The sequence below is a fragment of the Zalophus californianus genome, chromosome 7 (genome assembly GCF_009762305.2).
Source record: "Zalophus californianus isolate mZalCal1 chromosome 7, mZalCal1.pri.v2, whole genome shotgun sequence".
In the NCBI taxonomy this organism is placed as follows: Eukaryota; Metazoa; Chordata; class Mammalia; order Carnivora; family Otariidae; genus Zalophus; species Zalophus californianus.
The window spans coordinates 70,395,255-70,420,553 of NC_045601.1; the positions used below are offsets into that span (position 1 = coordinate 70,395,255).

General features: G+C 34.9%; 1 protein-coding gene across 4 annotated transcripts in view; it reads left to right on the forward strand.

Moving 5' to 3' along the window:
• Positions 1-25,299, forward strand: part of RNGTT (RNA guanylyltransferase and 5'-phosphatase) — a 319,849-nt gene that overhangs the window by 101,625 nt on the left and 192,925 nt on the right. For 3 of the 4 annotated variants that reach the window (XM_027603258.2, XM_027603259.2, XM_027603261.2), the window contains exons 10-11: positions 6,941-7,012; positions 11,905-12,069. The exons of the other annotated variant lie outside the window; for it this stretch is intronic. In XM_027603258.2, the coding sequence (XP_027459059.1) occupies positions 6,941-7,012; positions 11,905-12,069 (237 nt within the window). The remainder of the gene's footprint in view (positions 1-6,940; positions 7,013-11,904; positions 12,070-25,299) is intronic. 4 annotated transcript variants of the gene reach the window in all.

Sequence of the window (25,299 nt, forward strand, 5' to 3'; positions counted from 1 at the left end):
TAAGAGACTTTTTCCATTGGACATTCTTTCCTGCTTTATTGAAGATTAGTTGACCATGGAGTTGAGGGTCTAGTTCTGGGCTCTCTATTCTGTTCCATTGATCTGTCTGTTTTTGGGCCAGTACCATACTGTCTTGATGATTACAGCTTTGTAATAGGGCTCAAATTCCGGAATTGTGATGCCACCAGTTTTGCTCTTCTTTTTCAACATTCCTCTGGCTATTCGGGGTCTTTCCTGGTTCCATACAAATTTTAGGATTATTTGTTCCGTTTCTTTGAAAAAGGTTGATGGTATTTTGATAGGGATTGCATTAAATGTGTAGATCGCTCTAGGTAGCATAGACATTTTAACAATATTTCTTCTTCCAATCCATGAGCATGGAACGTTTTTCCATTTCTTTGTGTCTTCCTCCATTTCTTTAATGAGTATTCTGTAGTTTTCTGAATACAGATCCTTTGCATCTTTAGTTAGATTTATTCCTAGATATCTTATGGTTTTGGATGCAATTGTAAATGGGATCGATTCCTTAATTTCTCTTCGTTCTATCTCATTGTTAGTGTATAGAAATGCAAGTGATTTCTGTGCATTGATTTTATGTCCTGCCACTTTGCTGATTTCCTGTATGAGTTCTAGCAGTTTTGGGATGAAGTCTTTTGGGTTTTCCACATAGAATATCGTGTCATTGGGAAAGAGTGAGGGTTTGACTTCTTCTCTGCCGATTCGGATGCCTTTTCTTTCTTTCTTTTTTTTTTTTTTAAAGATTTTATTTATTTATTTGAGAGAGAGAGAGAATGAGAGAGAGAAAGCATGAGAGGGAAGAGGGTCAGAGGGAGAAGCAGACTCCCTGCTGAGCAGGAAGCCCGATGTGGGACTCGATCCCGGGACTCCAGGATCATGACCTGAGCCGAAGGCAGTCGCTTAACCAACTGAGCCACCCAGGCGCCTGAGGATGCCTTTTATTTCTTTTTGCTGTGTGATTGCTGAGGCTAGGACTTCTAGTACTATGTTGAACAGCAGTGGTGATAGTGGACATTCCAGCCGTGTTCCTGACTGTAGGGGAAAAGCTCTCAGTTTTTCCCCTTTGAGGATGATATTCACTGTGGGCTTTTCATAGATGGCTTTTATGATATTGAGGTATGTACCCTCTATCCCTACACTGTGAAGAGTTTTAATCAAGAAAGGATGCTGTACTTTGTCAAATGCTTTTTCTGCATCTATTGAGGGGATTATATGTTCTTGTTCTTTCTTTTATTAATGTATTGTATCACACTGATTGATTTGTAGATGTTGAACCAACCCTGCAGCCCACGAATAAATCCCACTTGGTCATGGTGAATAATCCTTTTAATGTACTGTTGGATCCTACTGGCTAGTATTTTGGTGAGAATTTTTGTATCCATGTTCATCGGGGATATTGGTTTGTAGTTCTCCTTTTTGATGGGGTCTTTGGTTTTGGGATCAAGGTAATGCTGGCTTCATAAAATGAGTTTGGAAGTTTTCCTTCCATTTCTATGTTTGGGAACAGCTTCAGAAGAATAGGTATTAATTCTTCTTTAAATGTTTGGTACAATTCCCCTGGGAAGCTGTATGGCCCTGGGTTCTTGTTTTTTGGGATATTTTTGATTACTGCTTCAATTTCCTTAGTGTTTATGGGTCTGTTCAGGTTTTCTGTTTCTTCCTGTTTCAGTTTGGTAGTTTATGCATCTCTAGGAATGCATCCATTTCTTCCAGGTTATCTAATTTGCTGCCATATAGTTGCTCATAATATGTTCTTATAATTGTTTGCATTTCTTTGGTGTTGGTTGTGCTCTCTCCTCTTTCATTCATGATTTTATTAATTTGGGTCCATTCTCTTTTCTTTCTGATAAGGCTTTCCAGGGGTTTATCAATCTTATTAATTCTTTCAAAGAACTAGCTCCTAGTTTCATTGATCTGTTCTACTGTTCTTTTGGTTTCTATTTCATTGATTTCTGCTCCAATCTTTATTATTTCTCTTCTCCTGGTGGGTTTAGGCTTTATTTGCTGTTCCTTCTCCAGGTCCTTTAGGTGTAGGGTTAGCTTGTATATTTGAGACCTTTCTTGTTTCTTGAGAAAGGCTGGTATTGCTATATACTTTCCTCTTAGGGACCGCCTTTGCAACATTCCAAAGATTTTGAACAGTTGTGTTTTCATTTTAATTTGTTTCCATGAATTTTTTAAATTCTTTAATTTCCTGTTTGACCCATTCATTCTTTAGTAGGATGCTCCTTAGCCCTCATGTATTTGAGTTCTTTGACTTTCCTCTTGTGATTGAGTTCTGGTTTCAAAGCATTGTGTTCCGAAAATATGTAGGGATTGATCCCAGTCTTTTGGTACCAGTGGAGACCTGATTTGTGACCCAGGATGTGATCTGCTCTGGAGAATGTTCCATGGGCAGTAGAGAAGAATGTGTATTCTGTTGCTTTGGGATGGAATTTTCTGAATATATCTGTGAAAACACATCGGTCCAATTTGTCATTTAAAGCTTTTATTTCCTTGTAGATCTTTTGCTTAGATGATCTGTGCATTTCATTGAGGGGGGGTGTTAAAGTCCCCTATTATTACTGTATTATTATTGATGTGTTTCTTTGATTTTGTTATTAATTTGGTTATATAATTGGCTGCTCCCATGTTAGGGGCATATAAATATTTACAATTGTTAGAGCTTCTTATTGGATAGACCCTTTAAGTATGTTGTAGTGTCCTTCCTCTTCTCTTATTATAGTCTTGGTTTGAAATCTAATTTGTCTGATATAAGGATTGCCACCCCAGCTTTCTTTTGATGCCCGTTCGCATGGTAGATGGTTTTCCACCCCCTCACTTTAAATCTTCAGGTGTCTTTGGGTCTAAAATGAGTCTCTTGCAGACAGCATATCGATGGGTCTTGTTTTTTTATCCCATCTGATAGCCTGTGTCTTTTGATTGGGGCATTTAGCCCATTTACATTCAGTGTAACTATTGAAAGATATGAATTTAGTGCCATTGTATTGCCTGTAAGGTGATATTGTATACTGTATATTGTCTCTGTTCCTTTCTGGTCTATGTTACTTTTAGGCTCTTTCTTTGCTTAGAGGACCCCTTTCAATATTTCTTGTGGGGCTGGTTTGGTGTTCACAAATTCTTTTAGTTTTTGTTTGTCCTGGAAGCTTTTTATCTCTCTCTATTTTCAGTGACATCCTAGCTGGATGTAGTGTTCTTGGATGCATATTTTTCTCATTTAGTGCTCTGAATATATCATGCCAGTACTTTCTTGCTTGCCAACTCTCTGTGGATAGGTCTGCTGCCAATCTAATATTTCTACCGTTGGAGGTTACAGACCTCTTGTCCTGAGCTGCTTTCAGGATTTTGTCTTTGTCTCTGAGACTTGTGAGTTTTACTATTAGATGTTGAGGTGTTGACCTATTTTTATTGATTTTGAGGGGGGTTCTCTGTGCCTCCTGGATTTTGATGCCTGTTTCCTTCCCCAAATTACGAAAGTCCTCTGCTATAATTTGCTCCAATATATCTTCTGCTCCTCTCTTTCTTTCTTCTTCTTCTGGCATCCGAATTATTCTAAAATTGTTTCGTTTTATGGTTTCACCTATCTCTTGAATTCTCCCCTTGTGGTCCAGTAGTTTTGTATCTCTCTTTTTCTCAGCTTTATTGTCCATCATTTGATCTTCTATATCACTCATTCTCTCTTTTGCCTCATTTATCCTAGCAGTTAGAGCCTCCACATTTTTGATTGCATCTCATTAATAGCCTTTTTGATTTCAACTTGGTTAGATATTAGTTGTTTTATTTCTCCAGAAAGGAATTCTCCAGTGTGTTTTATGTTTTCTTCAAGCCTAGGTAGTATCTTTATAATCGTTATTCTGAACTCCTGTTCTGACATCTTACTAATGTCTGAATTGATTAGATTAGGTCCCTGGCATTCAATAGTGCCTCTTGTTCTTTTTTTTTGTGGTGAGTTTTTCTGTCTTGTCATTTTGTCCAGAGTAGAATAGATGAATGAGAGAACAAAATGCTAAAAGGGTGAAAACGACCCCACCAAAATATACACTAAACAAATCAGAAGATTACTGTCCTTTGTTGTTGGATGTCTAGTGCTTTGAAAATTATTGCTTCCTCTATTTTGTCCACATTTGGTTGTTTCAGGCGGGATGGTAAGTCTTAATTCCTGATTCTCCAGTTTGGTTAGAAGAGGGAATCTGGTTTTCCTTCCTAACTGGATTTTATTAAATTTTTTTTTTAATTCATAATTTTGGTAAAACCACATAACATAAAATTTACTATCTTAACTGTTTTTAAGGATACAGTTCAGTTGTGTTAACTATATGCGCATTTTTGTGCAACAGTTCTCCAGAACATCATCTTGTAAAACTGCAACTCTGTACCCATTAAATAGCTTCTCATTACCTATATGCCTGTGAGAATCATCATTCTTCTTTTTATTTCTGTGATTTTAACTACTTTAGATACCTCAATTAAGTGAAGTCATATAGGATTTGCCTTTTTGGTGACTGGCTTATTTTACTTAGCATAGTGTCTTCAAGGTTTATTCGTGTTGCAGCATGTGATAAATTTCTTTTCAAGGCTGAATAACATTCTGCTACATCTGTATACCACATTTATTTATTCTTTCATCTGTTGATGGATATTTGGGCTGCTCCCACCTGTTAGCTGTTGGAATAATGATGTTATAAGCATGGGTGTGCAAATACCTCTTCAAAACCCTGCTTTCAGTTCTTTGGGATATATACCCAGAGGTGAGATTGCTGGATCCTATGGAGGTGCTATTTTTAATTTTTTGAGGGAACTGTCATACTGCTCTTCATAGTGGTACCATTTTACAGTCCCAGCAACAGTACAGAAGAGTTCCAATTTTCTTAACTAAGTTTTAAGCTGAGGTCTTTTATGTTTATCTACTTTTCTGTAACCTAGGGTAATGATGACAGCTCTGGGGAAGAGGGACATTGTGGTGGGAAGGTCATTTGGGAAGAGCTCAGCCTAGTTTATTGGATCTTTTGTTAGAATCACTGGGTTCTGTTCTTTTTAAAAAGCTTTTAGCAAATGTTTTCTTCAGCTAATTGGGAGCCATATATCATTCCAGTAATGCTCAGATTATTTCTTCAATTCATTGTGGAATCCAGGAGTGTTTCTTTAGGCACAGAGTATTGTGCTATTTTTATTACTCCAATCAGAAGAGAGAAAAAAAGAAGAGAAGAATAACTGCTGAGTTTGTTTCTATCTATATTTGAGTGTAATAGCGACAATTATCAAGAATTTGTCAGTTGACAAGTAGGGCTTCTGGGGATTTAGTGGGCTTGGGGCTGAATCCTGCTGTGCCTTTTTGTTTTATCACAGTCTTGATAGTTTTCAGTTTTTAATTGTTACTTGTATATTTATTTTTACTTGTTTTGCTTGCTGATAATAAGTTTTCCTTTTTGCTATTTTTTAATGTTCAAAGAAATACACGTTTTTGCTCATTTCATCAGGTAATTTGGGAGAAAAATTCTGTGATGTCTGTTATATGAACTTGGAAGTTCACTTAATTTCTATCCACACATTTTTGACAATGAATTGAAACCTGTTTTTGGTGCCATCTTGATGGTTCATAAAATTCTCAGATACAAGTATTTAAGTAAAAATATTTAGTAAACAGTTTAAGATAATAAAGTGATTCAGTTTATGCCATGTGTTGGGTTCAGGATGATAACCATAAATGTCTGCAGGTTAACAAATACATATTTGGGAAAGTAATTAATTAATTATAGTTCTTAACAAAGTATATCTGTCCTACATCAGTGTGTTCTTTGTAATTTTAGATGGTTTTTTTGTGGATTTTCTGTCATGAAATTACATAAGAAAAACCCTGTGTAGTTTCCTGGGAAGAATATGAGGAAAGAAAAATAATTTTAGGTCAAAATGTATTATTAAGAATTAAAATTTTATGAAATACTGCATTATGTACCTATAATCTTTCTTTAAAAAGATTTATTTATTTTAGAGTGTGGGGGAGAGAGAGAAAGCGGGGAGAGGGACAGAGGGAGAGAATCTCCAAGCAGACTCCCCCCTGAGTGTGGAGCCATGAGATCATGACCTGAGCCAAAACCAAGAGTCAGGCACTCAAATGACTGAGCCACCTAGGCACCCCTATCTTTAAATAATTTTAAAATAATTCTAAGCAGAATTTAAGTTTTTTTTTTCTCCCACTTAATGGCTATGATATGTAATACATTCTCTTGTCCTGTTTGTTTGATCATAATAGAGGGACATGGGACCAAGAAAGACTTCATGGGTTGCATGGGGAATATTTTACAATAAGGGCACCATTTATACCTACAGATTTTGTGATGTGGTTGGCCTATAACAAAATTTAAAGCAATAATGATTTTTTTAAAAAAGATTTTATTAATTTGACAGAGAGAGACATAGCAAGAGAGGGAACACAGGCAGGGGGAGTGGGAGAGGGAGAAGCAGGCTTTCCGCCGAGCAGGGAGCCTGATGCGGGACTTGATCCCAGGATCCTGGGATCATGACCTGAGCCGAAGGCAGACCCTCAATGACTAAGTCACCCAGGTGCCACACAAAATTATTTAAAAAAATATTCTTCATATTTGGAATTTAAAATTTGTGGTTTCTTTATTCTGATAGTTGCTTAGGAACTCAAACATAAAACAAAATATAGCAATTCAAATAGAAAAACATAATGAGATATTGTCATATCATTTTACTTCAATACAGAGTAAATTGGTGACAGGGAGTTTTGGGATGTTGACAGTCTATTGATTTGATCTGGGTATAAGTGTGTTCATTTTAATGTTTTATCAGGTTGTATATATATGGTTTATGTGCTTTCTTTGTGTGTGTTTTATTTAAATCAAATTGAAGAAATTGCCATTAAAGTATGAAGAAACTTAACCTTCTTTTCTCTTTCAAGGAAATGATTATTGACAGAGTAAATGGACAGGCTGTTCCTAGATATTTGATATATGACATAATTAAATTCAATGTAAGTACCTTTAATATAATTTATAAATAAAAATTGTCCCTGAGATAAAAGATACATTTTTACAAATAAAAAGTGTTACTGCCTTAGAGAAGTAGGAAAGAAAAACTGTGACTCTAGTTAACTCATTTGATACCTTAATAATAATTTTGCACATTCCTTTGTCTTTAGATTTTGTTAGATACTTGAAGTGAGTAAAGAAAGATAGTTTAACTGATAAAATAAGAATTTTTTTTTAAGATGGAAACTCTTGGTTTTAGTTTTCCTGTACATGATTAAAAAAAGGAGTCCACAGATTTTATTACTGTCACTTAAAAAAAAAAGAGAGAGAAGCTGATTATGGGTATTGAATATAACTTGGGGACACAAATATGTTATTCATGAGTACAGGCAGGAAACTTAAAATATAAAATTCTGTTATAAATAGATATAAAAATAGAAATTATATTTTCTATCCATTTCCTATAGTTTTAGACAAGCCAAGAATCTGCCTGTTCATGTTTAATTATAGTATCAATGTCTATTTAGGCAGTACAAGATGACTTCTGCAAATGTGAGAAACTCAGTAGTGTACATCTATGAAAAGGTATAATCATTCCTCTAGATATGTATTATTCAAATTGCATAGTCATTTAGTATTCAAACTAGACTGAAAGCAATTAAGAATTCTGGAGTTAAAAGTGTTTAAGTTTTAGGATTTTGAAGATTTATAACAAAATTTTTTAAAAGTTCCTTTTTGGGTATATATTTTAAATTACAGTATGGAGATTCAGGATTGCATTATTCTACTTTGAAGGCATTTTTTTCCTGGAAATTTTCAATGTACATATTTTATTTTCTGTTGGATTTATAGATTTCAAACAGTTTCCTATTTAAGAGACTCAAGGTCAGAAACCATCAAATTTTAATTTTGTCTGTTTGTGATTACTAAATGCCTCAGAAGTAATGCTTTCCAGACTTGACTTACTCTTATCATAGATTTTGGAATAATGTTCATTGGCCCATAATGAGACATAAAGGGTTGGGGTGGCATTGTTTTGTTGTGAATGTGGGAGTTTTGTCTCCTGTGCCTTTTGACACTGAGCTCTGCTTTAATATGTATTCTGTGCAGGTTCACTTCTTAGCCTGGGAACTTTGTCTTTGACAACAGCCTTCTAATTTAAGAAAATATGAAACATTTCAGCGTATACAAAAGTATAGTGAATAATATGAGGAATACACATGTACTAACCACCAGATTTGTTAAAGCTTAACATTGTGTCATTTTTACTCCACTTTCTTTTTAATAAGAAATAAATCCATTACAGATCCAGTAGAAGTTTCTCATGCACACCTCATTTATTCTATTTTTGACCCTCTTACCCAGAAGCAACTTCTATCCTGTATTTGATGTTTATTATTTCCATGAATGTTTTTAATAACCTTACTACCTATGTGTGTGTCCATAAAATATATGTGGTATTGTTGTGCAAGTTCGTAGCGTTATATAAATACCGTACTGTATTGTGGTACCGAGCATTTACTCCACATTATTTTGTTGAGATTTATCTGTATTAATATAGATAGGTTTAGTTCATTCCCTTTAATTACTATTGAGTATTGCTTTGTATAAATATACAGAATTTGTCTTTTTTCCTTTTGATGAACATTTGAGTTTCCATATTTTGCTGTTACACTTTTTTTTTTTACTCAGTATTGATGCTGTTATACTACTTTTAAACAGTTTATATATTCTTGTGTGCATACATCAGAATTTCTCTAGGACAATTCTCATTCTTGGGTTGTAAGCACCTGAGGTGTTTTTAAAGGTACAGTTCCTCACCCCTACCTACATCATAGAGATTCTGACTGAATTGGCAACTTCAGGTGTGTTTGCTACATTGCTGAATTCCTCTCAGAAGTAGGTGTAACAACTTACTACAGTTGGTATTATCAGAGTTTAAAATTTTTGCTAATTGGTTATGTGTGAAATGGCATCTGATCTTGTTTTAATTTGCTTTTCCATTGTTACTAATGAAGTTAAGCCTGATTCATATGTTCATTTTTACTTGTTTGGATTTTTCTTTTGAGATTTAATTGTAAGTTCGAATAATTTTCTAATTTTTCTATTCGGTTGTCAATCTTCTTAATGTGTAGGAATTATCTTTTCTGCATTCTAATCCTTTTTTGGTTATATATGTGACAAACAATATCTTTTGCAAATTAGTATCTATTGATGCATGGGGGAGTTTTTCATTTTCATGAAATCAGACTTACTAGACCTTCTCAAAGTTTGTGCTTTTATGTCTTGTTTAGGAAATTCATCCATATTTTGCTGTAAAAATTATTAAGTTATGCTTTTACTAGGTCTGTAATTACTCAATAAGTATTTGTTGAGTGCCTATTGCCATATTTCATTGATTTTAAAGTCACATTTCCCTCCTATTTCTGATATTAGGATATATTTATCATCGAAAGCATCATATATTTAATTCTTTAATTTACTGAGCCTTTATGATTAGCCAGCTCATTTTGAATCACCAAATCAAGGTCATTATTAGAAAAAAATGATGTTTTGAAAAAATAGTTAAAATCTTTTTAGTTCCCTTAGTTTATTTTGTCCAGCAAGAATTTGTTCTAGGTGTTGGATATACACATGAATAAGACATAATTTCTTGCCTTCAGGGAATTCGTAATTCAGGACACTGGCCTCCAAAGAAGGCCATTTCAACAGTGGGATTTGGGAAGAAAGTAGAACTTTTGTTTATTTTTTATCTGTTTATTCAGTTTTTGTCTGTTTTATAACATACACAGTTGTATGCAACTCGTTAAAAATTAACATGCATAAATTGTAAGCATTTGTTAGGATATGTATTTAGATTGGGTACAAAATCAAAAGAAATTTGTGGACCATCGATCTTATGGATGAGAAATAAATGTAAAGAAATAATTATAATAGTATAATAACAGTAAAGGTATATTAAAGATACAGGAATATATGAAAGGTACTAGAGCGGTGAGAGTATTTCAGTTTAACCAGGGTGTAGCTGAGTCATGGAAGTGTGGATTTGCAGATAAAGTTACATGGATTAATTTTGAAGGGTAGAATCATGGAGGTCATGAGCATTAGAGGTTATTAGGGTACTTGATGTATGGTGGGATGTGGGACACAGCAAGAAATGTGAATAGATTGTTGAATAGGGGGCCAGGTGACTTGAATAAGACATTTTAGCTTAGTTCTGGATGTAATAGGGCACTATTGAAGGGTTTTAGTTAGGGTAATGATAGGATCACACTTTCATTGTTTTGAAAGATAACTCCAGTGGCAACATGGGTAGTATTTTGAAGTGAGAAAGAATTCAAAACCAGGAAGCCAGTTAGTTAATAGTTGTTGAGTTCTTTCTGTTGTCTGTATTCAGTGATTTAACCACCTGCCTAACAAATGCTTCCTTTCCTATAGGCAGCATAGATTTGAAGGTGAACTTGCTTTCAATTTTTTCTTGTTGTTTTGATTTGTGTATGTGTGTGTGTGTGTGTGTTTGTGTGTGTGTGTGTATACATACACACACTATATATATATATGTATATATGTTTTTTTAAGTGAAAAGTATTTAGGAGAGAATTTAGACTACTTAAGTATTTTTAGATAATTGTTAGACTATTTAAAAAAAAAACGGACGGCTTCTTCCACATTAACTTTATAGGGGTCTGAATTCATCTAATCGGTCTAATAAATAAGCCTAATATTTTAGGTTTTTTAACCTTATTGATGATGTAGGTGACATGGAAAAGATTACACATGGACTTTGTGATTATTTACTGATGTTTCCTCAATACATACCTTTTATAAACAGTTGTATGCCTTGTGTAAAGGGAACATAAACTACCTCGTACCTAGGGCTTACTCTCTTTGTTTTGCTCCTTATTCTTTGCTGAGTATCAAAATTGTCATCCTTCCAATAGAAAAGGTCATCCTTAAGGCATATTTAATGTCCACAGCTTAAGCAAATGCTGTCACTTATTTGGAAACATTAGGTTGTGTAAATGTTAGTTGAGTAGTATAGATTAGAGAAAAGGAGGAAGAGGAAAAGGTGAGAAAAATTTATGGAAGGGTGTCCAATTGCAAAGTAAAGAAGAGGGGTACTTGATATGAGGTGATGCTACTAATCTGGACGGTTACTGTCACCCAGATGAAATGTTAGAAGCTGTATTATTATATGCCATTAAGATAGGGTAAGCCCCTACCTTCAATTTACAGAAAAAGTCTATGCACTTTTTACTTTATGGTTCGAATCATCTGTACCACATATATGTACCCTATTGTATATATACTGTATATGGAGAACTTTATCACTATAATTGAGTATATTATGGAGACTTTGTTCTATATTAGTTTTTAGAGTTGAGGATGTATTTGTCTAATAATTATCTTTTACTTATTGATGTCTGTAAAGCCTTAGCACTTTAAGCAACAAAAAACATTATAAGTGATTGTGTTGCTTATTCTGATGTGTTATTTGCTTATACTTTCCTGAATTATGTGGATTGTAGTTTTATACAGATTTTACTAATTCATATAATTTTACTAATTCAAATAATAAAATGATTAGTGAGTATATTAATACTTTAATTCAGATGTGAAAACTTCAGATCAACTTATATTAGAGAAGATTTATACCACTCTCCCATACTATTTTATGCACTTACAATTTTAAAATAAACAACCGTGTATGTGTTTAGGTGTGTTTAATTAGTGAAATCAGGACTGGCATATGTGGTTGTGCAGGCTGTGCACTGAACAACTCCAAAGGATGCTCTTTACATAGACTGCTATGTATACTGTGACAGCCTTAATAATTATGCTGATAAGATAGTTTTCAGTGTTGAAATTTAAATAATTGTCTCATTTAATTCAGGCACAGCCAGTTGGAGATTGTGATTTTAATATTCGTCTGCAGTGTATAGAAAGAGAAATAATAAGTCCTCGACATGAAAAAATGAAGACTGGGCTCATTGACAAAACACAGGAACCATTTAGTGTCAGAAATAAGCCATTTTTTGACATCTATACTTCAAGAAAGGTAAAATTTTCTAATTAGTACTTACAGTGTGTCATAATTCAGCTTGTGAGAGGAATATGAATGACATTTTACTGCCCAGTTGTCTTGATTTTTTCAGAAATTATTTTAATTGAATATAGCACTATTCTGGGCAAACGTGCAATTCCCAAGTCTTCTCCAGAGTAAGATTCTCAGTGGTAGACACTTAAACTGGGTTACTTTCTTGTTTCTCATAATAGTTTTTGATTCACGATCTATGTTACGTTTTTTAAAAGGCTATCAACCGTAAAGAATGGTATAGTGTGAAAATCACCTGTTATGCCTTCAGAAGGTCACCAGTGGTTGGTGCATACTCAAATTTAAAAAATTCAATTGCATACACACATATATTGAGAGTTTTATTTCTTCCTGTTGTTTTGGTACTTAAAATGCTCATACTGAATCTTTCTGGTTTGTTGTTTTTTTCACTTAATATTTCCAGGTCAGTGCTTAGAGGTTTGCCACATTATTTTTTAACCGCTATATAGTATTTGACAGTAAAGATGCCCATGAAATTATTATGTTTTGGAGAAGAGTGGCTATGAGAGAATCATATAAGAAGTATAGCAACACATGCAATTACGTGTTTTAAACAATGTTCTAGTATAATCCCACATGCTAGATGATGTAGATTTTTGTTGTATCTTACCTGCTTCCGCTCATATCCACTCAGTTTGGTATTGACCCTTGGATATAATAGTATCAGTAATCCCAGCACTGCCAGTGCCTGTCTTCTTTCCTGTCAAGGTAGACAAAGCTATCATTCTAGTCTTACTGATATTTTGCATAACACCTACTTGGCATGGAACTGAGAGTTGACCTCTGCTGCCATTATCTTCCCATAGTTCAGGGCTTGCCTTTTGTGTCTGTTGTGGCAGCAGGGATGTTATCAGGGTATCTACTTCTGTGCCCTGCCCAGTCTGTAGGGGAAGAATAAGGTTGACTAACAATTAACGTGGGCCATGTCATTGGTGAAAATTTGCTAACTGGAGCAATGTACTCTTACAGAAATACTTTTGAAATTATAAGTCAGTGTAAAAGTTGGGCAGAAGCCACATGGTTTCAGTTTGCATTCAGTTAAAAAAACAAACAACTTGACAGCTTATGCTGTCATAATTCAAATTCAGCATTTAAGAAAATTTGTCTTAGATCATATATTTCTTGAGTCAGAATCTGTGCTACTTAGAAATATTTGCAATGGATGACTATTAGAACTGTTCTTTAGGGATAAGAAGTTGGGTTGAACCATTTTTCAGGTAGTTTTTCACTAGAAAAACCTGTTTTTTTTCTTTATTCTTAGCTTACATAAGCCCTTTAAAAAAAAATCATAGGATATTCTCTTTTTAAAGGAATTCTAGTTGGAATTTTAATTATAACTCCCTCCCCTCCATTTTCTAGTTCTTACTGTTTTGTTCCCAGTAGTACAGAAGGAAACGGGATAAGACTGTAGTAACATCAGGTATAGGATAGTAGCTACAGTTAACAGATTATTGCTATAGAGATGCTTATTGTTTTTATCATTGCTGTTGGGAATGGGTGAACTAGTGATACTATGAACGATAAAGTGTTTGTCAGGGAAGTATATATCATTGTTTTTATATGGTTTTAAACAAATTTACAAGTGAGAAGAATGCATAGGTTTTTGCAGAAAATAATAGAATTTCATTTCTGTATATCTATAAAATTATGGTGATAACTTTGATTTTAGGACTTTATGTAGCTCTGTTAAAAACCTACTCAATCTGTCATTTGATCTGTCAAGCCCAGTGAAGAGATAATTAGTTGTTCAATTTTTAACTTTAATATACATAGTTAGAATATAACATCCAAGATAGTAAAAATAAGTAGCAACTTCTCAAATTACAATTTATTTGTATTTATAGCTTGAAGGCCAATTAAAAAAGAATTATTTAAATGGATTAATCTGGTTTACAAAATGTTAAGAGTCATGCAGCAAAGTTTCTTTGAAAGTTTCCTGTTCATCACCTCAGAAGAATAACCGTTGCCATTAGCACTAACTGTATCTGTCAGAATTTTCCTCTGCATATATAAGCAAATACATCTATTAATATTCTTACCAACCTTATCCAAGAGGTGATTCTTAACACAATGTTCTATGCTTTGCTTTTTTTATTTAACAATATATTTCAAGTCCCCTTGCCCTGTTGGTATGTAGAGATCATTTTTTTAACAAATGTGCAGATTTCCATCTATCAGTGTACTGTAATTTATTCCATAGCTTAGACATTTGAGTTGTTTTTAGTCATTTGGTAGATTTTTATTTATTTGTTTTGCATATGAATATCTGATTGTTTCTGCACCAATTATTGAAGAGACTGTCCTTTTTTCATTGAATTGCTTTTGCACCTTTATGAAAACTAAGTTGTCATGTATGTTTGGGTCTTTTTCTAGTCTCTGTTCTATTCCCTTGATTGTGTTTGTCTGTCTTTACACTAGTACCATACTATCTTGATTACTTTTCAAATTAAATCTTGAATGAGACAGGATTATCTTCCAACTTTGTACTTCTTTTTTGAACTTTTGGTTATTCTAGGCCTCTGCATTTTCATATGAATTTTAGAATAAGCTTGTCAGTATCTACAAAGTGCATGCTGGAATTTGGATTGGAATTGCTTTGAATATATGGTCAATTTAGGGGAAGAATTGATACCCTAACGATGTTGAGTTTTCCAGTTCATCAACCTGGTATTTCCCTCCTTTTATTTTAGAGATCTTTAATTTCTCTCAGACATTTTTGTAGTTTTAAGGCTCAGGTTTTACTCATCTGACTTTTTTCAGATTCATTTCATACTGTTTGATATAAATAGTATTTAAAAAAATTTCAGTTTCTAATTCTTGATAATGTATAGTAATACATTGATTTTTGTATATTAATTTTTTTCTTGCAGTCTTGTTAGCAAGACTGCATGGCTGATGTCAGAGACTACTCACTTACTCCTCTACTAGCTTTTTGTAGATTTCATCAGCTCTTCTTACATAGACAAGCATGTCATCTGTAAAAAAGAGGCACTTTTCCTTTCCAATTTGGTTACCTTTTATTTTTTCTCTTGCCTTTTTGCACTGGCTAGAGCCTCTTATTTAATGTTGAATGGAAGTAGTGAGAGTGAACAGCCATATTTGTTCCTTTTCTTTGGAGCAGGACAGTTTGTTTTTAACCATTAAGGGTGATGTTACCTGTAGGACTTTAGCAGATGCCTTTTATACAAGATGAGTTTTTAAATTTGAAAGCTTGATTTTAGTATACTAATTTTATACAGTTCTCACTGTATTTTGTTACTGTTTGTAATAACAGTTGATTCTCTTGGATTTTCTAGGTATTTAATCATATTAAGTATAAATAGACATAGTTTTCCTCTTTAGATTTTTCATACATTTTGTCTTATCTGATTCAGTTATGCATAAGTACAATTTTAAATTGTAGTGATAGTTATAGGAATCTTTGTCTTGTTCTTGATTTGAGTAGGAATGCTTCTAGTGATTCTTCAAAGTATAATATATTGCCTTTGAGTCTGGAATCTATTTTATCAGGTTAAACAAGTGTCTGGTTCTATTTTTACTGAGTTGTTTTGTTTCTGATAAAGAATAGATGTTCATTGTTGTCAAATGGCTTTTTATGTACTATTGGTGTAATACTGTTATCTTTTTCTGTTAGATTTGTTTATCTCATGAATTATATGAAAATATATCCTGATATGATAAGCCCTACTTAATGTATTGTTATTATTTTTAAAGATTGTATTATTATAATTTCTTTAGAGCAGTTTTTGGTTCACAACTTTTTTTTTTTTTTTTTAGTTTCAGGTTTTTGTTTAAATTCCATTTAGGTAACATACAGTACAGGGTAATATTAGTTTCAGGTGTAGAATTTAGTGATTCATCACACATACAACACCCAGTGCTCATCACAACAAGTGCCCTCCTTAATACCCATCACCTATTTAACCCATTCCCTTGTGCACCTCCCCTCCAGCAACCCTCATTTTGTTCTCCATAGTTAAGAGGCTATTTTCTTTTCTTTTTTTTTTTAAGATTTTATTTATTTATTTGACAGAGAGAGACAGCAAGAGAGGGAACACAAGCAGGGGGAGAGGGAGAGGGAGAAGTGGGGGGGGGAGCCCGATGAGGGGCTCATGAGCCGAAGGCAGATGCTTAACGACTGAGCCACCCAGGCGCCCCAAGAGGCTATTTTCTGATTTGCCTCCCTGCCCCCCACGTTCATTTGTTTCGTTTCCTTAAATTTCACATACAAGGGAAGTCATATGGTATTTGTCTTTCTCTGACTTAATTCGCTTAGCATGATACTCTAGTTCCATCCACGTCATTGCAAATGGCAAGATTTCATTCTTTTTAATGGCTGGATAATACTCCATTGTATATATATATATACCACATCTTCTTTATCCATTTGTTAGTCGTTGGACAGCTGGGCTGTTTGCATAATTTGGCTATTGTTGATAATGCTACTATAAACATCAGGGTGCATGTGTCCCTTTAAATCAGTATTTTTGTATCCTTTGTGTAAATACCTAGTAGTGCAATAGCTGGATCCTAGGGTAGTTTCATTTTTAACTTTTTGAGGAACCTCCACACTGATTTCCAGAGTGGCTATACCATTTTGCATTCCCACCAACAGTGCAAGAGGGTTCCCCTTTATCGGCATCCTTGTCAGCATTTGTTGTTTGCTGTGTTGTTAATTTTAGCCATTCTGACAGGTGTGATGTGGTATCTCATTGTAGTTTTGAATTGTATTTCTCTGATGGTGAGTGACGTTGAGCATCTTTTCATGTGTCTGTTAGCCATCTGTATGTCTTCTTTGGAAAAACGTCTAGTCATGTCTTCTGACCATTTTTTAACTGGATTATTTGTTTTTTTGAGTTTGATAAGTTCTTTATATATTTTGGATACCGACCGTTTATCAGATGTGTCATTTACAAATATCTTCTCCCATTCTGAAGGTTGCCTTTTAGTTTTGTTGATTGTTTCCTTTGCCGTACAGAAGCTTTTTATCTTGATGAAATCCCAATAATTCATTTTTGCTTTTGTTTCCCTTGCCTCAGGAGATGTATCTAGTAAGAAGTTGGTATGGCCGATGTCAGAGAGGTTACTGCCTGTATTTTCTTTCAGGATTTTGATGGTTTCCTGTTTCACATTTATGTCTTTCATCCATTTTGAATTTGTTTTAGTATATGGTGTAGGAAAGTGGTCCAGTCTCATTCTTCTGCATGTTGCCGTCCAGGTTCCCAACACCATTTGTTGAAGTGACTGTATTTTTTCCATTGGATATTCTTTCCTGCTTTGTCAAAGATTAGTTGATCATGCAGTTGTGGGTCCATTTCTGTTGTCTGATTGCTGAGGCTAGGACATCCAGTACTGTGTTAAATAACAGTGGGGAGAGGGGACATCCCTGTCTTGTTCCTGACCTTAGAGGGTCTTTCCCCATTGAGGCTGATATTAGCTGTGGGCCTTCGTATCTGGCCTTTATGATGTTGAGGTATGTTCCCTCTATCCCTACCTTGTTGAGGTTTTTATCAAAAAAGTTTCCCAAACAAAAACTGAAGGAGTTTGTGACCACTAAACCAGCCCTGCAAGAAATACTAAAAGGTACCTTTTGAGTGGGAAAGAAAGACCAAAAGCAGCAAAGACTAGAAAGGAACAGAGAAAATCTCCAGAAATAATGACAAAACAAGTAATGAAATGGCATTAAATTCAGATCAGTAATTACTCTGATTGTAAATGGACTAAATGCTCCAATCAAAAGACATAGGGTGTCAGAATGGATAAAACAAATAAGACCCGTCTACGTGCTGCCTCAGGGGACTCATTTTAGACCTACAGACACCCAACCCGTAGATTGAAAATGAGGGGATGGGGAAATACTGACCATGCAAATGGATGTCAAAGGAAAGTAGCAATACTTATATCAGACAAACCACATTTTAAACAAAACACCGTAACAAGAGATGAAGAAGGGCACTGTATCATAATAAAGGGGTCTATCCAACAAGAAAATCTAACAATTGTAAATATTTATGCCTCCAACTTGGGAACACCCAAAAATATAAAATAATTAATAATAAACATAAAGGAACTCACTGATAAAAATGCAATAATAGTAGGGGACTTTAACACCCTACTTATAGCAATGGACAGATCTAAGCAGAAAATCAACGAGGAAACAATGGCTTTGAATGACACATTGGACCGGATGGACTTAACAGATATATTCAGAACATTTCATCCTAAAGCAGCAGAATACACATTCTCTTTTGAGTGCACATGGGACATTTCTCCAAAAGAGATCACATACTAGGTCACAAATCAGGCCTCAACAAGCACAAAAAGATTGAGATCATACCGTGCATATTTTCCGACAACAATGCTATGAAACTTGAAGTCAACCACAAAAAAATTTGAAAGACCACAAATACATGGGGGCTAAAGAGTATCCTACTAAAGAATGAATGGGGCAAGTAGGAAGTTAAAGAAGAAATTTAAAAATACGTGGAAACAAATGAAAATGAAAATACAATGGTCCAAAAACTTTGTGATGCAGCAAAAATGGTTATAAGAGGGAAGTATATAGCAATACAAGCCTACCTCAAGAAGCAAGAAAAATCTCAAATACATAACTTAACCTTACACCTAAAGGAGCTAGGAAAAGAACAACAAATGAAGCCTAAAACCAGCAGAAGAAGGGACATAATAAAGATTAGAGCAGAAATCAATGAAATAGAAAGAAACAAAAAACAGTAGAATAGATCAATGACACCAGGAGCTAGTTTTTTAAAGAATTAACAAAATTTGATGAACCCCCTATACAGACTTATGAAAAAGAAAAGAGAAAGGATCCCAGTAAATAAAATCATGAATGAGAAAGGAGAGATCACAACCAACACCACAGAAATACAAATGACTATAAGAGAGTATTATGAAAAATTAAATGCCAACAAACTGGGCTATCTGGAAGAAATGGATAAATTCCTAGAACCATATAAACTACCAAAACTGAAACAGGAAGAAATAGAAAACTCGGACAGACCAATAACCAGCAAAGAAATTGAATTTATAATAAAAAATCTCCCAACAAACAGAAGTCCAGGGCCAGATGGCTTCTCAAGGGAATTCTACCAAACAGTTAAAGAAAGGGTAATACCTATTTTTCCTCAAAGTGTTCCAAAAAATGGAAGGAAAACTTCCAAACTTTCTGTGAGGCCAGTATTACCTTGATTCTAAAACCAAAGACCCCACTGAAAAGGAGAATTACAAGCCAGTGTCCCTGATGAACATGGATGCAAAAATTCTCACCAAGATACTAGCCAGTAGGATCCAACAGTACATTAAAATGATTTTTCACCATGACCAAGTGGGATTTATTCCTGGACTACAAGGGGTGGTTCTACATCAGCAAATCAATCAACCTGATATACCACATAATAAAGGATAAGAACCATATAATCCTCTCAACAGATGCAGAAAATGCTTTCGACAAGGTATAGCATTCATTCTTTTTTTTTTTTTTTTAAGATTTTATTTATTTACTTGCTAGAGAGGGAGAAGCCTGCAGGGGGCAGTGGGAGAGGGAGAAGCAGGCTCTCTGCTGAGCAGAGCGCCCGATGCAAGGCTTTATCCCAGGACCCTGGGATCATGACCTGAGCCAAAGGCAGACGCCTAACCGACTGAACCATCCAGGCGCCCTGTCTGGGAAACTCTCTATCTCTTCTATTCTGAATACAGCCTTGCTGGATAGAGTATTCTTAGCTGCGTATTTTTCCCATTCAGCTTGTTGAATATATCATGCCATCCTCTCTGGCTTGCCAAGTTTCTGTGGATAGATCTGCTGCTAACCTTATTTGTCTTCCCTTGTAAGTTAGGGACTTTTGTCTTTCTGCTTTTAGGATTTTTTTCTTTATATATGTATTTTGCAATTTAACTACAGTAATCTTGGTGTTGGCCTGCTTTTGTTGGTTTGATGGGAGTTCTCTGTGCTTCCTGTTTCCTTCTCCTGATTAGGGAGTTTTCACCTATAATTTCCTCAAGTAAATCTTTGGCCTCCTTTACCCTCTCTTCTTCTTTTGGGTCTCTTATAATATGAATGTTATTATGTTTTATGGAGTTGCTGAGTTTCCTGTCTACATTGATCCAATATTTTTCTTTTCCCCTTCTTTTCAGCTTCATTATTTTCCATAATTTTATATTCTATACCACTTATTTGTTCCTCTGATTCTTCCATCCTGGTGGCGTTATATCCAGGGGGTTTCAAATTGTGTTTATTGCATTTTTCATTCTGGCCTGACTAGTTTTTAGGTCTTTTATCTCTGTGGTGAAGGACCCTGGTATCTTTTATGCTTTTCTCAAGCCCAGCTAGTACCCTTATGATTGTCGCTTTAAATTCTGGATCAGGCATATTAATTATATCTGTTTCAGTTAGATCCCAGACTCTGACCTTTTCTTGATCTTTCTTTTGAGATGAATTCCTCTGTCTTAACATTTTGTCTAGGTCTGTGTCTTCTTCAGTGTGTTAGGAAAGCCTGTTATGTTTCCTGCCCCTGAGAGTAATGGCTTTATGAAGAAGAGGTCATATGCTATCCAGGGTCTTGTGCTTCAGGAAGGGTCTCTGGTGTATGCTGTGTGCACTCTGCGGCTGTGTTTTTGCTGCTCTTCCCCTCAGGCCAGTCCTCTGCAGAGTTTCTCCTTGCCTGCACTGTGGAGTGTTTGGACCTTTGCCAGAGTGTGGCAGATTTTAACTAGGTGTGCCCTGGTCTATTTGTTAAAAGAGACCTGATACTGTTTCCACTAGAGCTGAAGCTTTGCAGAACTCTGTGGTCAGTAGAGGGGGTGCCTGCAGTGGTTTGTGCTGGTCATCTGGGGGAGGGGCCTGCAGCATACTTGCCCAAGAAAAGCAGCACCAACTGACTGCAGGGGGGCAGGGCTTGGTGTAAGCCGGTTAGGCCACCAGTGTTGGCACTGTGCTGCTCACTGAAGTTAGTTTCTGCTGAGGGGCAGGGGAGAGAAATGGCACCTGCCGGGTTTCCCAGATGCACTCCAAGAAGGGGGAATCATCTCTTTCAGTGCGTCCCAGGGGATCCTCAGATCTTGCCATCTGCTCCTTTTCCACAGGAGCACTGCAGCACCCGCCGGGATCCAGACTGGCCTTGCCATGGATCTCTAAAACTCCAGTCTTTGAGCCCCACTCATAAAAACTCACAAAAATCAGCCCCTCTTGTTTTCCCAGTCACTGTCTTCTGATTTTTGTAAAGTCTTTTTAGTTTTGCCTTTTCCAGAATGTCATATAGTAGGAATCACACTATTTTATTTATTTATTTTTAATTAATTTTTGTTTTTTTATTTTTAAAATTTTTTAAAAAGATTTTGTTTATTCATTTGACAGAGAGAGACACAGTGAGAGAGGGGGAACACAAGCAGGGGCCGTGGGAGAGGGAGAAGCAGGCTTCCTGCGGAGCCAGGAGCCCAATGTGGGGCTTGATCTCAGGACCCTGGGATCATGACCTGAGCCAAAGGCAGACGCTCAACGACTGAGCCACCCAGGTGCCCCTGTTTTGTTTTTTTTTTTTTAAGATTTCAGTTTTAAGTAATCTCTACCCCTCAACATGGGGCTTGAACTTACAACCCTGAGATCAAGAGTTGCATGTTCTACTGACTGAGCCAGCCAGGTGCCCTTTATTTTATTTTTTGGATCACACTACTTTAGATTGGTTTCTTTCACTTAGTAATGTGCTTTTAAATTTCTCCTTTGTCTTTTTCACGACTTGATAGTTCATTTGTTCTTAGTGCTGAGTAATATTACATTGTTTGGATGTGCCACCTTTTATTTATCTATTCACTTACTGAAGGACATCTTGGTTGCTTCCAAGTTTTGGCAATTATGAATAAAGCTGCTATTAACACCCATGTGCAGGTTTTTGAGCGGACATAAGTTTTCAGATTCTTTGGGTAAATACCAAGGAGCACAGTAGCTGGATTATATGGTAAGAGTATGTTTAGTTTTGTGATAAACCACCAAACTGTCTTCCAAAGTGGCCGTACCATTTTGTGTTCCCTGCAGCAAAGAATGAGACTTCCTGTTGTTCTGCATCCTTCTCAGCATTTAGTGATGTCAGTGTTTTAGATTTTGGCCATTCTAATAGGTGTATAGTGGTATCTTATTTTTTTTACTCTGACATATGATGTGGAGTATCTTTTCATATGGTCATTTTTCATCTCTGTATCTTCTTTGATGAGGTGTCTGTTAAGGTCTGTGACCTATTTTTTAATTAAGTTGTTCATTTTGTTATTAAGAGTCTTCGGATATTTTGGATAAGAGTCCTTATTAGATGTGTTTTTTCAAATATTTTTTTCCAGTATGTGGTTTATCTTCTCATTCTCTTGACATTGTCTTTCACAGAGCATAAGTTTGTAATTTTAATGAAGTCCTGTTTATCAGTTATTTCTTTCATGGATTATATCTTTGGTATTTTATCTAAAAAGGCATCACCATACTGAAGGCTGTCTAGGTTTTTCCCTATGTTATTTTCTAGGAGTTTCATAGTTTTACTTTTTACATTTAGGTCTGTGATTTATTTTGAGTTAATTTTTGTGTAGGGCATAAGGTCTGTGTCTAGATTCATTTTTTGGCATATGATATTAAGTTGTTATAGCGCCACCAACTGTCTTTGCTCCGTTGTATTGGCTTTGCTCCTTTGTCATAGATCAGTTGACTATATTTATGTGGGTCTGTTTCTAGGTTCTGTATTTTGTTCTGCTGATCTGTGTGTCTATTCATTTGCTAATATTACACTATCTTGATTACTATAGCTTTGTAGTAAATCTTAAAAAGTCAGGTAGTATCAGGTCTCCAACTTTGTTTCTTTCTTTTCAATATTATGTTGGTTGTTCTGGGTCTTTTGCCTCTCCATATAAATTTTAGAGTCAGTTTACCAGTATCCACAAAATAATTTGCTGGCATTTTGATTGGGATTGCATTGACTCTATAGATCAAGTTGGGAAGAACTGACTTTTTGGCATTATTGAGTCTTCCTCCATGAACATGGAATCTCTCTCCATAATATATTATTTTTAAAAGATGTACTACCCAGTTTTTTCCTGACATTTTATTTAGGATTTTGCATTGATGTTCATAAATTATCCTGTTTGTAAATCTTTGGTTAACTTTTACTTCAATGTTATAGTTGCTTCATAAAAGAATGTAAGGCTTTCTTTCTTTCTTTCTTTTTTTGGCTATGTTCTGGAGTAGTTTTAATAGCATTGGAATTGCCTAGTTTTGATGGGTTTTGTGGAATTTTCCCATGAAACTATTTGGGTCCTAGTGTTTTGGGGTTGGGTTAACATATATTGGACTTCCTCTACTTCTCCGATGAAAATTGGTTTGTTTAGATTTTCTCTCTTCTGGAGTCTGTTTTGGTAAATTATCATTCTTTGTAAAATATCCATTTTATAATGATTTGTATAGAGTTGAGGAAAGTAATTAATTTTAAGACTTTAAATTTGTTTTTGTGGTTATTTCCTCTCAGGATTTATTAGTTGAATATTTGTTTCTTTGCTTTTTTCTTAATAATGGTGGCTATTTTAAGTTTTTCCCCTCCACAATAAATCAGCTTTCACTTACTGATTTCTGCTCTTTTCCTGAGTTTATTTTTATTAATCTTGGTTTGTACCTCTCTTATTGTCCTTTACTGGCTTTTTTTTTTTTTTAAGATTTATTTACTTATTTTAGAGAGAGAGCGTGCATGTGCGAGTGGGAGGAGAGGCAGGCAGAGGGAGAGGGAGACTCTTAAGCAGAGGGAGAATCTTAAGCAGTTTCCACACCCAGCACAGAGCCTGACGTGGGGTTTGATCTCATGACTCATGAGACCTGAGCTGAAACCAAAAGTCAATTGCTTAACTGACTGAGCCACCCAGGTACCCTGTCCTTTATTAACTTTTTGAGTTGGGCACTGAATTCATTGATTCTCATTCTTTTCTTACAGATATTAGTGCTTAAAATTTCCTCTGAGCTTGCCATAGTCTATCATAACTAGAATATGATATTGGGTAACTTTTGTCATGTTTTTAAGAATTTTGTAATGTTGGTTTATTTTTTGTTTTTTTCTCATGCTTGTTAAAGAGTTTGAATTTCAAGGTGGAAGTCTTTATTTTCTGAATTTGTTATTTTAGATTTTATTGTATTAAAATGAAAGAATATTATCTGTATTTTTCTACCTTTTGGAACTTATTATAAGGTGTTATTCTTTGGACTGTTTCTTAGACTCTTCAAAAGATGTTATTTTTATAATTTCAGGGTAAAGATTTTGATGTGTCAATCAGATTTACCTTACTAATTATGTTTTTGATTTTAGTCTTTATATTCATACTTATTTTTGGTTCAGTTGATCTGTTATGGACTGAGGGGAATGTAAGCCTCCTAATACTAGTGTCTGTTTGTTTAAGTATAATGTCTTCTAAAGTTTCTTCATGAATATTTATACTATAAATACAGTGCTTTTTGATGATGATAAATTCACAGATAATTATTCATTTGGATTTATCTTCCTTAGACTTATAAACTTTTTGTTTTACTTGTTTAATCTTTGTTTTTGTCTTGACTTTTAAGATTGTGACTAATATTGTGAACCTTATTTCTTTTTGTTTGTATTTGCCTTTGTTCATCTTAACCATTTATTAAAGGTTTTTTGAATCATATTATTTTAGGTATGTGCTTTGTATACAGTGAAGTTTTGTTTTCCTTTGTGATCCACACTGTAGCACTTCTATTATTTAGATTTTAAACAGCTTTATTGAGATGTAATTGCATATCATATAATCTACTCATTCAAAATGTACAATTTCAATGAATTCAATTTAGTGCAGTTCAGAGTTGTGTGATCACTATCACAATCAACTTTAGAACATTTTCCATCACCTCCAGAAGAAACTCTGTACTTGTTAGCAACCATTCCCTATTCTTCCAAACTTGTAGCCTTTGGCAGCTACGAGTCTACTTTCTGTCTCTGTAGATTTGCCTATTTTGGACATTTCATAGAAACGAATCATTCAATATGTGGTGTTTTGTGACTGACTTCTTTTACATAGCCTAATGTTTTTAAGGTTCATCCATGTTGTAGCATGTATCAATATTCCATTCCTTATTATGGCCGAATAAAATTTCATTATATGAATATATAACATTTTGTTTAT